This window comes from Erinaceus europaeus, chromosome 12, assembly GCF_950295315.1.
Source record: "Erinaceus europaeus chromosome 12, mEriEur2.1, whole genome shotgun sequence".
Lineage (NCBI taxonomy): Eukaryota > Metazoa > Chordata > Mammalia > Eulipotyphla > Erinaceidae > Erinaceus > Erinaceus europaeus.
This window is the reverse complement of record NC_080173.1, coordinates 2,265,516-2,279,927: the sequence shown is the minus strand read 5'-3', so window position 1 is coordinate 2,279,927 and position 14,412 is coordinate 2,265,516. Positions and strand designations below refer to the sequence as shown.

At 57.4% G+C, this 14,412-nt stretch overlaps 1 protein-coding gene across 4 annotated transcripts in view; it reads left to right on the top strand.

The window, feature by feature from the left end:
• The window catches only part of SCN4A (sodium voltage-gated channel alpha subunit 4), a 61,442-nt gene extending 47,779 nt beyond the window's left edge, over positions 1-13,663 (top strand). For all 4 annotated transcript variants that reach the window (XM_060202554.1, XM_007527692.3, XM_060202552.1 and 1 more), the window contains 10 exons: positions 811-946; positions 1,346-1,500; positions 4,148-4,321; positions 4,926-5,048; positions 6,737-7,015; positions 7,268-7,321; positions 7,513-7,650; positions 8,461-8,565; positions 9,728-9,998; positions 11,167-13,663. In XM_060202554.1, the coding sequence (XP_060058537.1) occupies positions 811-946; positions 1,346-1,500; positions 4,148-4,321; positions 4,926-5,048; positions 6,737-7,015; positions 7,268-7,321; positions 7,513-7,650; positions 8,461-8,565; positions 9,728-9,998; positions 11,167-12,389 (2,658 nt within the window). In that variant the 3' untranslated portion in view covers positions 12,390-13,663. The remainder of the gene's footprint in view (positions 1-810; positions 947-1,345; positions 1,501-4,147; positions 4,322-4,925; positions 5,049-6,736; positions 7,016-7,267; positions 7,322-7,512; positions 7,651-8,460; positions 8,566-9,727; positions 9,999-11,166) is intronic.
• The last annotated feature ends 749 nt before the right edge of the window (positions 13,664-14,412 follow it).

Sequence of the window (14,412 nt, the reverse complement as noted above, 5' to 3'; positions counted from 1 at the left end):
GCCTCATACTAGTCACACACGGCTCAGTTTGTGGGATGGAGACCAGTTCAGGAAAGTGCTGAGAGGTGGTGACCGGAGGCCGAGCCAGGGGGTGGTGCCGTGTGTCCACCCACTTCCACTGGCTTCTCTGGCTGGAGCGTCACCTGGGAGACATTCTCCTGTTCTGGGCTCCTCAGCCAAGCAGAGGAGGTGGGGGGAACGGGGAGGGAGGTGCAGACCTCAGGGGCAGCCCGGACCTGCTGTCTCCAGGCTGTGGCATCCTCAGTTCTATCCTGATTCTCTCTAGCTGCTCACAGAGTACCTCCTGGAGGCCAGGGGAAAGAGCAGTGGTTTAGGCAACAGATTTGCATGCCTAAAGCTCCGAGGCCCCAGGTTCAATCCCTGGTACCACCACACAACAGAGCAGAGCAGGGCTCAAGTTAAAAACAAAACCCAAAACCTCCCAAATTATTGTACTTACTGTTGGATGTAAAACATTAATTCCCCATTTAAAAAAAATAATAAAACAATTTAAAAAAAAACCCAAAACCTCCAGTGCTCAGCCCTTCCTGCACCACCCCTGCCCGAGCCCCCAGTGGGTATGAGCCTCCTCTCTTCACAGCCTGCCTGCTTGTCCCCCGCCTCTCCCCTCAGCCAAGGCCCTCACCCATCTCCTTGGACCAGCTCTGCCCCCGGTGCTGCGAGGGCAGGACCCCAGCTGCCGGCACAGAGGTCCCGCAAGCACTGTCACGCAGGGCTGAGTGAATGGGTGAGAGAACCCCTCCCCACTGGCCTCCCAACCTCACCTCTGTGGCCCCGTGGCCCCCACAGAACCCACCACGGCCCCTCTACGACGGAAACTCCTCCGTCTGTAGCACAGCGGACTACAAGCCACCAGAGGCCGACCCTGAGGAGCAGGCGGAGGAGAACCCCGACGGGGAGCAGCCTGAGGAGTGCTTCACAGAGGGTGAGCCCTTCCAGCCATGCCCGACCTGACCCCGGGGACAAGCTCGTCCCCGACAGCATGCGGGGTCTGATGCCACCCTGCCCGGCTGCCCCGGGGAGGGCGGGAGTAAGAGCAGGTGTCAGGGCCTGACCCCCAAGCTTCTGGGTGGCAGCCATAGCAGCCCCAAGCTTTGGCACAGAATCCCCGTGACAGAGCCCTTGGCGTGGGCAGAACCTGAGCCGGTGGACAGTGGGTGGAGGGCCCGGGATCCCCACGAGAAGGGAGATGGTGGCCCGTCCCGCCGCCCACCCGGGTTCCGTCTGCAGTAGAGAGCCAGGTGCATCTGGGGGCGGCGAGGTAGGGGGCTGGAGGGCCCCCGGGGAGGGTGGCAGGAGCGTGACGCCGTGCCTGTGCCCCCAGCCTGCGTGCAGCGCTGCTCCTGCCTCTATGTGGACGTTTCCCAGGGCCGGGGGAAGATGTGGTGGACGCTCCGCAGGGCTTGCTTCAAGATCGTCGAGCACAACTGGTTCGAGACCTTCATCGTCTTCATGATCCTGCTTAGCAGTGGAGCCCTGGTAGGTGCCACCCTGGGGTGGGAGACAGACATGGACAGACAGGTGCCAGGCCCACAGCACACCCTCCTGGGCACCCCTAGTCTCCACAAGGTGGGAGGGAAGCCCAGAGGAACTCGCCTGTGGATACAAAGTATACGGACAATGGGCGTGTGGATCTACTACCAACGCCGGTGTCCAGCAGAGAAGCAATTACAGAAGCCAGAACCCACCTTCTGCTCCCCAAAATAATTTTGGTCCATCCTCCCAGAGGGGTTAATGACAGGGAAAGATGAGCAGAGGGCTCTGAACCCCCATTCCACCAGGACCCAAAGTGTTTGTCACCAGGAATCTTGTTTCTTTTTTTTTTAATCTTTTTTTTAAATCTTTTTTTATATTCATTTATTTATTTTCCCTTTTGTTGCCCTTGTTGGTTCTTTTTTATCATTGTCGTAGTAGTTATTATTGATGTCGTTGTTGGACAGGACAGAGAGAAATGGAGAGAGGAGGGGAAGACAGAAAGGGGGAGAGAAGGATAGACACCTGCAGACCTGCTTCACCGCCTGTAAAGCGACCCCCCTGCAGGTGGGGAGCTGGGGACTCAAACCGGGATCCTTACACTGGTCCTTGTGCTTTGTGCCACCTGCGCTTAACCCGCTGCGCCACCGCCCGACTCCCAGGAGTCTTGTTTTTATGTCAGCAATGAAAGGGCAGTGAATCTGGGCACCAGAGGAAAGCAGGCACTGTTCCTCTAATCTGGGAGAGAAGAGGGAAAAGGAAAGACACCCAGAAGTAGTAAATGGCATAGGTGTGACTTAGAAAGGAAGTGAATGGGACCGGGTGGTGGCGCACCTGGTTGAGCGCACATGCTACTACGCACAAAGACCCGGGTTCGAGCCTCTGGTCCCCACCTGCAGGGGGAAAGCTTTGCAAGTGGTGAAGCAGGGCTGCAGGTGTCTCTCTTTCTCTCTCTCTACCCCCCTCCTTAATTTCTGGCTATTTCTATCCAATAAATAAAGATAATAAAAATAAAATAAAATAAAAAGAAAGGAAGTGAAGGCTGGGCAATTGAAAAACTGGGGGTGGGTGGGGCGGGGGTAGATAGCATAGTGGTTATGCAGAGAGACTCTCATGCCTGAGGCTCCGAAGTCCCAGGTTCAGTCCCCTGCACCACAATAAGCCAGAGCTGAGCAGTGCTCTGGTGTTCCTCTCTGTGTCTTTCTCTCTCTGCATCTCTCTCAAAAATAAAATAAATAAAATACTTTAAAAAATAAATTAAATGTTAAAAAAGAAAAACTGGGGGGCTAGATATAGATATAAATATATAGATATAGGTAATTATAGAATCAACCCATATCAGTGACCTTGGGAGAACTACTGTAGTCTCCAGTGGAGGGAGTCGGGACACAGAACTCTAGTGGTGGGGACCATGTGGAATCATACCCCCTTTACAAGTTTGTAAATCAATATTAAATCATTAATAAAAATACACATAGTGGTCCGGGAGGTGGTGCAGTGACTAAGGCCCTAGACACTCAAGCAGGAGGTCCTGAGTTTGATCCCCGGCAGCACATGTACCAGAGTGATGTCTGGTTCTTTCTCTCTCTCTCCTATCTTTCTCTTTAATAAATAAATAAAATATTTTTTAAAAATTAAATAAATAAAAATACATATATATCTGAATGTTACAATGCACAAGGACCAGGGTTCAAACCCCCAGTTCCCACCTGCAGGGAAAGCTTCCCAAGCAGTGAAGCAGTGCTGCAGGTGTCTCTCTGTCTCTTTTTCTCATTCTGTCTCCCCTTCCTCTCTCAATGTCTCCCTGTCTCCAGTCAATAAATACATCAATTAAGTAGGAAATACATAAGCTGACCTTGAACCACGGGAGTTGGAGGTAGGGGCACAAGCACGGTGCCGCTGAAAACGGCCTCAGCTGTCCACCACCACAGACTAGCTCGAGCCACCCGGGTGCTCAGCAAAGATCGGCTTAGGGCCCTACACCTGCTTCCTGAGGTGTCCGAATCCATGAGCCCAGGTCTCTCCACATCTGCTCCAGGCAGCCTTGAGCTTCTCATCTGTGGATCTGGAATCCAGCCACTGAGTTCCTGGGCTGGCTCAGCCCGCAGACGCAGAACCCTCAAGTGGGAACACAACTCCTGCTCCCATGTGGACACATGCACACTGCAACTCTGAGTTGGTCAAGGGACTCATATGAGAGAGACTGAGAGAGAGAAGGAGAGAAACACACACAGAGAGAGAGACAGACAGAGAAAGACAGATGGGGGGGTCCACATGAGGCAGAGAGAAGTCAGAACACAACCCTGGTACCTGTGGTTCCAGGGATCAAACCGGGAACCTCGGGGCTTGACCACGTGGGTCACCTCCCCGCGGTGTCTGAGTCCTTTCTTCAGTATATGGGCTCTGATGGGCTGATTCTCTGCGCCCCATCTGGCAGGGGCCTTGGGAATTTAGGGGGCAGACGGAATTGAGGTGTCACCTTCAGAAGACCACAGAGTGTGCTGGGGCTTCGGCTGGGGAGACTTGCTCTCTCGGCCCTGATCAGGGGGAGACGCCTACAGCCTGGCCCCAGCTGGGAACCGCAGCTGCAGGCAGGGGAGGGCAGGGCTGCCGCCCCACTGCGGGGCTCTGCTCAGCGGCTGCTTGTCCCCAGGCCTTTGAGGACATCTACATAGAGAAGCACCACGTCATCCGGACCATCCTGGAGTACGCCGACAAGGTCTTCACCTACATCTTCATCGTGGAGATGCTGCTCAAGTGGGTGGCGTACGGCTTCAAGGTGTACTTCACCAACGCCTGGTGCTGGCTGGACTTCCTCATCGTGGACGTGAGTGTGCCGGCCAGCCCTCCCCGGCCCTGGGACCGACCCCCAGGCCAGCAGCGGGCCCAGCACCTCAGGAAGTGGGGTCTCAGGGACAGGAGCTGCCAGAGTCCCACATCGTATCAGACACCCTCTCTTTCCTTCCTTCCTTCCTTCCTTCCTTCCTTCCTTCCTTCCCTCCCTCTTCCCCTCTGTGCCACCTCCAGAGACATATCACAGAGCTTCCTGGGGGAGGGGGACAGTAAGGTTGGGGGTCTCAAATTTCCTGGGTAAAAGGGGCCTTGGGAGCAAGAAGGTGTGTAGGGGTCACCTACAGTGCTTACAAAAATGCTGCGTCTCTGATGCCCGCACTGGCCCAGGAAGAAGGTAGGTCCATTCCCTCCCTACCCACCTCCCTACCCTCCTCCCCACCCGCTAACCTGCCGCAGCCCCTGGCTCGGTGGCATCTTGAGGCAGCTGCCAGACGCCCCAGCTGATGGGACACCCACCGGAGAGGGGTCTGGGAGAGGGAGCCTGTAGCCGCGTGACCAGGAAGGCCTGCTGACCGACCTGTCCCCGGCATCTGTGTCCCCGGATAGAGGCTGCACCCTGACCGCCTCTCCTTTCCCAGGTCTCCATCATCAGCCTGGTGGCACACTGGCTGGGCTACTCGGAGCTGGGACCCATCAAATCCCTGCGCACCCTGAGGGCCCTGCGCCCCCTGAGGGCACTGTCCAGATTTGAAGGCATGAGGGTGGGTACTGGGGGTTCTCCGTGTGGGTCTGAGGGACACGTGTCTGTGCTCTGAGCACCCTGCCGAGGGAGGCAGAGAGGGCTGGTGACCGGCTCAAGGTCAAGCTCGTCCTCCAGGTAACTGGCCATCGTGTCCCCTCCACCTCCTCCCTGCCCCACTGGAGGGCGGCAAAGGCCGCGGCAGCTCCTGGGCTGCCTGTTAGGGCACAAAGCCAGGAGCAGAGGAGGAAGCAGGTCTGCGGTCTGCGTGGAGCCCCTTCCTCACCCGGACTCAGCCTGGGGCTGCTGCTCACACAGGGGCAGGTGTGAGGCCAGCCCCTAGAGAGCAGAAACACAGGGCCAGACAAACAGCGCTCCCCAGCCTCGAGAGGGCTGCAGGGGCCAGCCCCACAGGAGTGGAGAGAGGGCTCCACACAGTGGGCTCACACACACCCCGGCCAGGGACCCCTCCCACGGAGGGAACAGCTGCCCTGGCCACACTACCCAGCTGCTTGGTTGTCTGCCTAGGGCAGAGCTGCCCAGGGCATCCCCAGTGTGGCCACACACACCCCTGCCCACCCCCACCCAGAGCCCAAGAAACCATTTCTCCTTGAAGTGGGGCAGCCCTCGGATGAGCCCTGGCTGAGACCCACAGGTGGGGAGCAGCCAGAGGGCTGGTGGGGGAGGGGGGCTCCAGGCCCGCTCCTGCTTCTCCGAAGCCCCCCAGTCCCCAAGCCGCCTGCAGCTCTGACGCCGAGAGCCCGTCATGAGCGCTGGGTTTCCTCTGGGGGCCGAGGCAGGAGTGTTTTTGCCTCTTGCCCGGTGACCTGTGACCAAGCTGCTTCCAGAGAAAACCCAGCGCCCACTCTCAGGGCTGACGGTTCCAGCCAAGCAGAGAGCCCTCCCCGATCAACAGTCTCATGCCCCGTCACCACCACCACCACCACCAGTAATAGCCTGGCAGATAACTTCTCAAATTGGCTCTCCTCCAGGAAGCCTTCCCTGAAGGACAATTCCTTTGCTTTTTATTTTATTTTATTTATTATTGGATAGAGATAAAGAAATTGAGAAGGGAGATGGACAGAGGGAGAGAGATAGAGCCTGCAGCCCTGCTTCACCACTTGTGAAACGTTCCCCTTGCAGGTGGGGACCAGGGGCTTGAACCCGGGTCCTTGCACACTGTAACATATGCACTTACCCAGGTGTACCACCACCTGGCCCCATGAGTGACAATTCTTTTTTTAAAAAAACATTTATTTATTTATCTATTTCCTTTTTGTTGCCCTTGTTGTCTCCATTATTGTTGTAGTTACTATTGTTATTGATGTCGTTGTTATTGGATAGGACAGAGAGAAATGGAGGGAGGAGGGGAAGACAGAGAGGGGGAGAGAAAGACAGACACCTGCAGACCTGCTTCACTGCCTGTGAAGCGACTCCCCTGCAGGTGGGGAGCCAAGGGCTCGAACCGGGATCCCTATGCCGGTCCTTGCACTTTGCTCCATGAGCACTTAACCCGCTGCGCTACCACCCGACTCCCGACAATTCTTAATGTGGTGTGTTCCCCTGGTTAGTGGGGAACAGAGGTGTCTAAGACTTCTCACCACCCCCCATGGGGAAGTAGAGCCAGCTGTGCCCCCCTCGCCCCCCAGGTGAGCCGGCCGTGCCCCCTCGGCCCCCAGGTGAGCCGGCCGTGCCCCCCTCGGCCCCCAGGTGGTGGTCAACGCCCTCCTGGGTGCCATTCCGTCCATCATGAACGTCCTCCTTGTCTGCCTCATCTTCTGGCTCATCTTCAGCATCATGGGCGTCAACCTGTTTGCCGGGAAGTTCTACTACTGCATCAACACCACCACGTCCGAGCGCTTTGACATCTCCGAGGTCAACAACAAGTCCGAGTGCGAGAGCCTGATGCACACGGGCCAGGTGCGCTGGCTCAACGTCAAGGTCAACTACGACAACGTGGGACTGGGCTACCTGTCTCTGCTGCAGGTGGTGAGTGCGCCCGGCCCCTCCCATGCTCCCTTCACCTGAGCCTATCACCACCAGCTAGGGACTGCTTGTCCTGCCATCCTGCTTGTCCTGCTGTCCTGCTTCCAGTGCTGTGCCTCCCACCCCAGGTAGTGTCTGGGCCTCTCTGGGCTCTTTGCTGCTTGGCCAGATGGACCGGCCCAGGGCAGGGAGGGAAATCATGGCTGTGGGGGCAGGGACAGCCCCCTCCCCTCATTCCTGCCCTCCCGCCACCAGGCCACCTTCAAGGGCTGGATGGACATCATGTATGCAGCTGTGGACTCCAGGGAGGTGAGCAGGAGACGCTGAGCCCTGCAGGGCAGGAGGGCTCCAAGGGCAGCCTCCCAGGAGTCCCCGAGTCCCAGCAGCCTGGTGGCGGGAACCTCCTCTGGGTCCCAGACTCCCCCTGCCCTCTGCAAAGGGGGGAGCAGGGGCAGCTGCAGACTCAGCCATGTACCCGTGCCACCCCACGGCCCCTGCAGAAGGAAGAGCAGCCAAAGTACGAGGTGAACATCTACATGTATCTCTACTTTGTCATCTTCATCATCTTCGGCTCCTTCTTCACCCTCAACCTCTTCATCGGGGTCATCATCGACAACTTCAACCAGCAGAAGAAGAAGATGAGTGTCCCCCCGGCCTCCCACCTCCGCTAGCAAATACGAGCAGACCCAGAGCTCACAGTGCTGCTGTGTGTGGAGGGGGTCTGGGGCACGACCCCTGGGTGACCTTGAGCAAGTCCCCCACCCTCCCACCTCCTGTCCCTCATCTGTGTGATGGTCCGTGCCACCTCCCCCCCTGGGCCACGCTCGTCCCCACATGCTCTGCTCTGTGCCACCTCCCCCTCTGGGCCACGCTCGTCCCCACATGCTCTGGTCTGTGCCACCTCCCCCCTGGCTACGCTGGGTCCCCACATGCTCTGCTCTGTGCCACCTCCCCCCTGGCCACGCTGGGTCCCCACATGCTCTGCTCTGTGCCACCTCCCCCCTGGGCCACGCTGGGTCCCCACATGCTCTGCTCTGTGCCACCTCCCCCCTGGGCCACGCTGGGTCCCCACATGCTCTGCTCTGTGCCACCTCCCCCCTGGGCCACGCTGGGTCCCCACATGCTCTGCTCTGTGCCACCTCCCCCCTGGGCCACGCTGGGTCCCCACATGCTCTGCTCTGTGCCACCTCCCCCCTGGCCATGCTGAGTCCCACTGTGTTAGTGGCCCAAACAGACATGAGGCAGAGCTAGCCCCCTCCCCTCTCCCGCCCCACTCTGCTCCCCTGTTCTTGGGGCCTCACAGCCCCCAGCTTCCTCAGCCCTCCTCTCTGGCCCCACCAGGGTGTCTGCCCTACTTCCCACTAGGCCTTTCCGCTAGCATGGGGCTTCCTTTGAGGGTGGGAAGCAGGGAAGGGAACCTCAGTTTTACGGGTTTCATCTCACTATACTTTGGAGGGAAAGACATCTTCATGACAGAGGAACAGAAGAAATACTATAATGCCATGAAGAAGCTTGGCTCTAAGAAGCCGCAGAAGCCGATTCCCAGACCCCAGGTATGTGTGTTCTCTGGGCCCCTCCTGCTGTAGCCTCTAGGGGCTCCTGCCCCAGGAGGCTGATGGGGGCCAGACCTGGCTTGTGCTCTGCCCACCAGGAAGAGTCAGATTCTGGGTGTCTATGGCAGAAAACGCAGCTCCGTGTAGCCACACAGCAGTGCCCACTCAGTGCCGGCTCCCGGATGCCCCACTCTACCTGGCACAGCCCTCAGGGTCCAGCCACCTCCTTCCCTGGCTGAGGCCTAGAAGGGGGAGGAAGACATCCAGACGCCCGTGAGGTGTGGCTCAGGAGAAGCAAGGAGGCATGGTGGGGCCTTGACAGGAAGCACAGCAGGAAAGGGTGTCCAGGGACCCCACAGAATGACCTGGGGAGACAGCGCAGTGGTTCTACAAAAGACCCTCATGCCTGAGGCTCAGAGATCTCAGGTTCAATTCCCAGCACCACCCACAGCATCAGCCACAGCTGAGCAGGGCTCTGGTCTCTCTTCGCGTTCATAAAAACAAAAAATAAAGAGCATAATCTCCAATTGCATGGAATTGGAGTGAAGCAAGTATGGAGGTGAAGGTCGACTACAGAATGATTCCACTCACATGTGGAACACGGGCGATCGAATATACGAATGTGGAAAAAAAAACCAAAATGTCAACTTGTGTTCAAGACTCTGGGAGACCGATAGTGGTTATCTCTGTGGGGTGGAGAAGGGGACACAGACCTTTGGTGACAGGAGTGGTGAAAAAAATAATTAAAAAATGAAATAATAGAGGACTCAGACACCCATGGTAACAATGACTGACTCTTATTTCCTACAGAAAGAAAGAAAAAAGAAAGAAAGGAAGAGAAAAAAGAGGGAGAGAGAGAGAGAGAGAAAGGAAGGAAGAAGGAAGGAAGGAAGGAAGGAAGGAAGGAAGGAAGAAGGAAGGAAGGAAGGAAGGAAGGAAGGAAGGAAGGAAGGAAGGAAACAAAGAAAGCTTCTATTCTGATGGGGTCTCCACTTCCTTCCCTGGCTGACTTCAACATAAGCTCCAATTACTCCTCTCTCTGTCTCTGTCTCTGTCTCTGTCTCTCTGTCTCTTCTCCCCGTGCCGCCTTATCACCCGGTGGGTTCTGTCTGTCTGTCCTGTCCATCCTGGGCCCTCACGCCCCGCACGGCCCCTGCTGCAGAACAAGATCCAGGGCCTGGTGTACGACTTTGTGATGAAGCAGGCGTTCGACATCACCATCATGATCCTCATCTGCCTCAACATGGTCACCATGATGGTGGAGACGGATGACCAGAGCGACCTCAAGGTGGACGTCTTGTACTACATCAACATGGTGTTCATCATCATCTTCACGGGCGAGTGTGTGCTCAAGATGTTCGCCCTGCGCCAGTACTACTTCACCGTCGGCTGGAACATCTTCGACTTCGTGGTGGTCATCCTGTCCATCGTGGGTGAGCAGGGCTGGCCAGAGCTGAGTCTTTGTTTATTTCTTTATTTTTTTATTTGCCTCCAGGGTTATCGCTGGGCTGTTGGCACCATGAATTTACTGCTCCTGGTGACCATTTTTTCCTACTTTATTTTTATCTTTATTTATTTATTGGATAGAGACAGCCATAACAATGGAGAGGGGAAGGGGTGATAGAGAAAGGAAGAGACAGAGAGACACCTGCAGCCCCACTTCACACTCACAAATCTTTCCCCCTGCAGGTGGGGACTGGGGACTCAAACCTGGGTTCTTGCTCACTGTAATGAGTGTGCTCAACCCGGTGTACCACAATCTGGCCCCCTACTTTATTATTTTTATTTTTTAATATTTATTTTTTTATTTATTCCCTTTTGTTGCCCTTGTTGTTTTATTGTTGTAGTTATTATTGTTGTCATCGTTGTTGGACAGGACAGAGAGAAATGGAGAGAGGAGGGGAAGACAGAGGGGGAGAGAAAGACACCTGCAGACCTGCTTCACCACCTGTGAAGTGACTCCTCTGCACGTGGGGAGCCGGGGGCTCGAACCAGGATCCTTAAACCGCTCCTTGTACTTTGCACCACATGCGCTTAACCCGCTGTGCTACCACCCAACTCCCTTATTTTATTTTATTTTATTTTATTTTATTTTATTTTATTTTTTACCTCCAGGGTTATTGCTGGGGCTCAGTGCCTGCACCATGAATCCACTGCTCATGGAGGCCATTTTTTCCCTTTTGTTGCCCTTGTTGTGGTTATTATTGTTGTTGGTGATGTTGATGTCATTCATTAATGGATAGGACAGAGAGAAATGCAGAGAGGAGGGGAAGACAGAGAGGGGGAGAGAAAGACAGACACCTGCAGACCTGCTTCACCACCTGTGAAGCGACTCCCCTGCAGGTGGGGAGCCGGGGGCTCAAGCCGGGATCCTTAAACCGGTCCTTGTGTTTTGCACCACATGCACTTAACCCGCTGCGCTACCGCCCAACCCCCCCCCCCCCACTTTATTTTGATTTGCTAGGACAGAGGGAAATTGAGACAGAAGGGGAGACAGAGAAACAGAGAGACACCTGGGCTTCTGCTCCCATCTGGAGAGCAGTCCCAGGCTGGGCCCAGCCTCCCCCCGGAATGGCGGTCCTCACCGGCCCCTCCCCGCAGGCCTCGCGCTCTCTGACCTGATCCAGAAATACTTCGTGTCACCCACCCTGTTCCGTGTGATCCGCCTGGCGAGGATCGGGCGCGTCCTGCGTCTGATCCGCGGGGCCAAGGGCATCCGCACGCTGCTCTTCGCTCTCATGATGTCCCTGCCCGCCCTCTTCAACATCGGCCTCCTGCTCTTCCTCGTCATGTTCATCTACTCCATCTTCGGCATGTCCAACTTCGCCTACGTCAAGAAGGAGTCGGGCATCGACGACATGTTCAACTTCGAGACGTTCGGAAACAGCATCATCTGCCTGTTCGAGATCACCACGTCGGCCGGCTGGGACGGGCTGCTGAACCCCATCCTCAACAGCGGGCCCCCCGACTGCGACCCCACGCTCGAGAACCCGGGCTCCAGCGTCAGGGGCGACTGTGGCAACCCGTCCATCGGCATCTGCTTCTTCTGCAGCTACATCATCATCTCCTTCCTCATCGTGGTCAACATGTACATCGCCATCATCCTGGAGAACTTCAGTGTGGCCACGGAGGAGAGCAGCGAGCCCCTGGGCGAGGACGACTTCGACATGTTCTACGAGACGTGGGAGAAGTTCGACGCTGATGCCACACAGTTCATCGACTACAGCCGCCTCTCGGACTTCGTGGACACCCTCCAGGAGCCGCTGCGGATCGCCAAGCCCAACAAGATCAAGCTCATCACCCTGGACCTGCCCATGGTGCCGGGGGACAAGATCCACTGCCTGGACATCCTGTTCGCCCTGACCAAGGAGGTCCTGGGCGACTCCGGCGAGATGGACGCCCTCAAGCAGACCATGGAGGAGAAGTTCATGGCGGCCAACCCCTCCAAGGTGTCCTACGAGCCCATCACCACCACCCTCAAGAGGAAGCACGAGGAGGTGTGTGCCGTCAAGATCCAGAGGGCCTACCGCCGCCACCTGCTGCAGCGATCCGTGAAGCAGGCCTCCTACCTGTACCGCCACAGCCAGGACGGCAGCGGGGCTGGTGCCCCTGAGCAGGAGGGCCTGATCGCCGAGTCCATGAGCAGGATGTACGGCCCGGACCGCAGGGACGGTGGCCAGCAGAGCAAGGAGGACCCGGGCTCACCACAGGACTTAGGACCCGCCACGGAGCTCGCTCCCGTCAGCTCTGTGGACCCTACCCTCCTGTCCTCCTCGCCCCTGGCACAGACGGTGCGCCCGGGGGTCAAGGAGTCTCTCGTCTAGGAGGCCGGTGTCTGTGTGGCCGACCGAGCCTGGCGCAGCCCGGGCTTCCACGAGATGCCGGCTCTGGCTCCCATGTGGGGGACGGGAACTTGGCTTTGGGGGGGCTCATGTCGCCCACAGGCAGTGACAGCTCCTCTTAGGGGCACCATGCTGGACCTGAGGCCCCCGCCTCCATGACATCGCCTCCCAAGTTTCTCTCATCTCCTTGTGGGACCTGTTGTCCCCGCTCTGGGCCATGAGGTGGGAGCTGGGGGTTATATCATCAGCACACCTGCCCCCCACTTGGGGGAGAGCCAGCCGTGACAGTGGGGCAGGCCATCCTTCTGCCACCAGCGTCTGAAGGGTTACTGATCTCTCCTTCGGAAGCGACTTGGGCCCCTCAGCCCTGCCTCAGACAAAGATGGCTTCCCTACAGTCAGAGGAGATGCCTGGCTCTGACAGCCCCTTCCAGACCAGGGATCTTCTGGGAGATGGATATGTCAGTGGCCCAGAAGCAGCTCCGCTGGGTTCTCGTCTGTAAGGCAGCATTGTGGCACCCTGGACCCCTTCCCATTTTGTCCACCGTCCAGGCCCCCAGCTCCCCAGCTGGCCCCTGGGAAAGAGCCAAAGGGAGGATTCCACTCGAAGTTCTCTTTTCCAAGGAAGTCTGGGGACTCCCTTGGCCAGAGCACCCAGACCTGGAGCAGGGCTGGGGAGCCTGGCGATCAGAGGAAAAGATTCCAGTTCCCTCTCCGCCCTCCTCCTTTCTGGGGCTATGCCTCAGAGGTCTCCTCCTCCTCCTCCTCGCCCCCAGCTGACCCGTCTCCTCCTCCCTCCTCAATCCCTCTCCCTCCTCAGAGTCGTCCTAAGAAGTTCGAGTTGAACCCACGTCAGAGATCTCAACACTAGGATGTGCCTGGTTCCCCCAGAATGAGGCCCGTCTTTCCAGCGTCCAGTGGCCTGGGGAGCCAGGGCGTTTGCATCGGCCCCCCTGGTGTGGGCATGGCAGTGCCAGGCTCTGCTGCTCCTTTCTGCACAGAGGGGCTGAGCCTGGAGGAGGGGGGAGACACCTGCTCAGGGCACTGGTCTAAGGTGTCTGTGCGTGTGTGTGTGTGTGTGTGTGTGTGTCTGTCCGTGTATGTGTCTGTGTGTCTGGTATGTATGTGCATGTGTGTGTCTGTGTCTGTTGTCGCTGTGTCTGCTGTGTGTGTCGTCTGTGTGTTCCTCTGTGTGTCTGTTGTATGTCTGTGTCTGTGAGTCTGTTTGTCTGTTGTGTGTGTGCGTTGTCTGTGTGTCTGTGTCTGTGTCTGTGAGTCTGCGTGTGTGCCCTGGTGGGGTCTGGCTGTGTCTGCCCCGTCTGTATGAGTGCCCAGTGCTCAGAGCATGTGTGCGTAAGGTTTGCATGTCAGGGCCCCTGTTTGCCTTAGTTCCTCTTCTGTGTCTTCTTGTTTCTCATGAACAATTTGATTAAAACTCAGGAAGCAGAAAAACCTCCAAAACAACATGTGTACATGTGCCTGTGTGCGCGTGTATGTCCACGGGCTGAGCCCTCCTCTCATTCACCCTGCTCCCTGGCCTCCTGGCTGTCCTGCCTGGGCTCCCGTCTGTCTCCTGTCTCCTGTTCCCTCCCTCACACCCATCACTCTGGCTTGACTCGACATGCCATCCTCAACTTCCTCCGTGGAAGGGAGCCCCACTCCTTCCAGTGCCGATTCACCCTCTCTAGAGTCAGCCTCCTCCCAGAGCGGGGCCTGCCCCTGCCGTGCCCTCCTGAGCCCCGGGCTGGCGCGGCCCCTAGAGCCTCAGAGTCCACTGGGCCGTGTGCAGATGCTGGATGGAGACCCCACAGACCCACAGCCCTCCGAGCCTGGTTGGGCCAGAAGCCCTCGCACCAGGTGCTTGTGTGGCTGTGATAAACCTGCCCCTGGGCTGCCGGGCACAAGGGTCCTCTTGTGCCTGCGAGGGTGAACAGGCCTGGGGGCAGACGGGATGGGGCCTCTGGGGGGAGACCAGGTAGCAGGGCCCAGCCGCTCCTCTGGCCCAT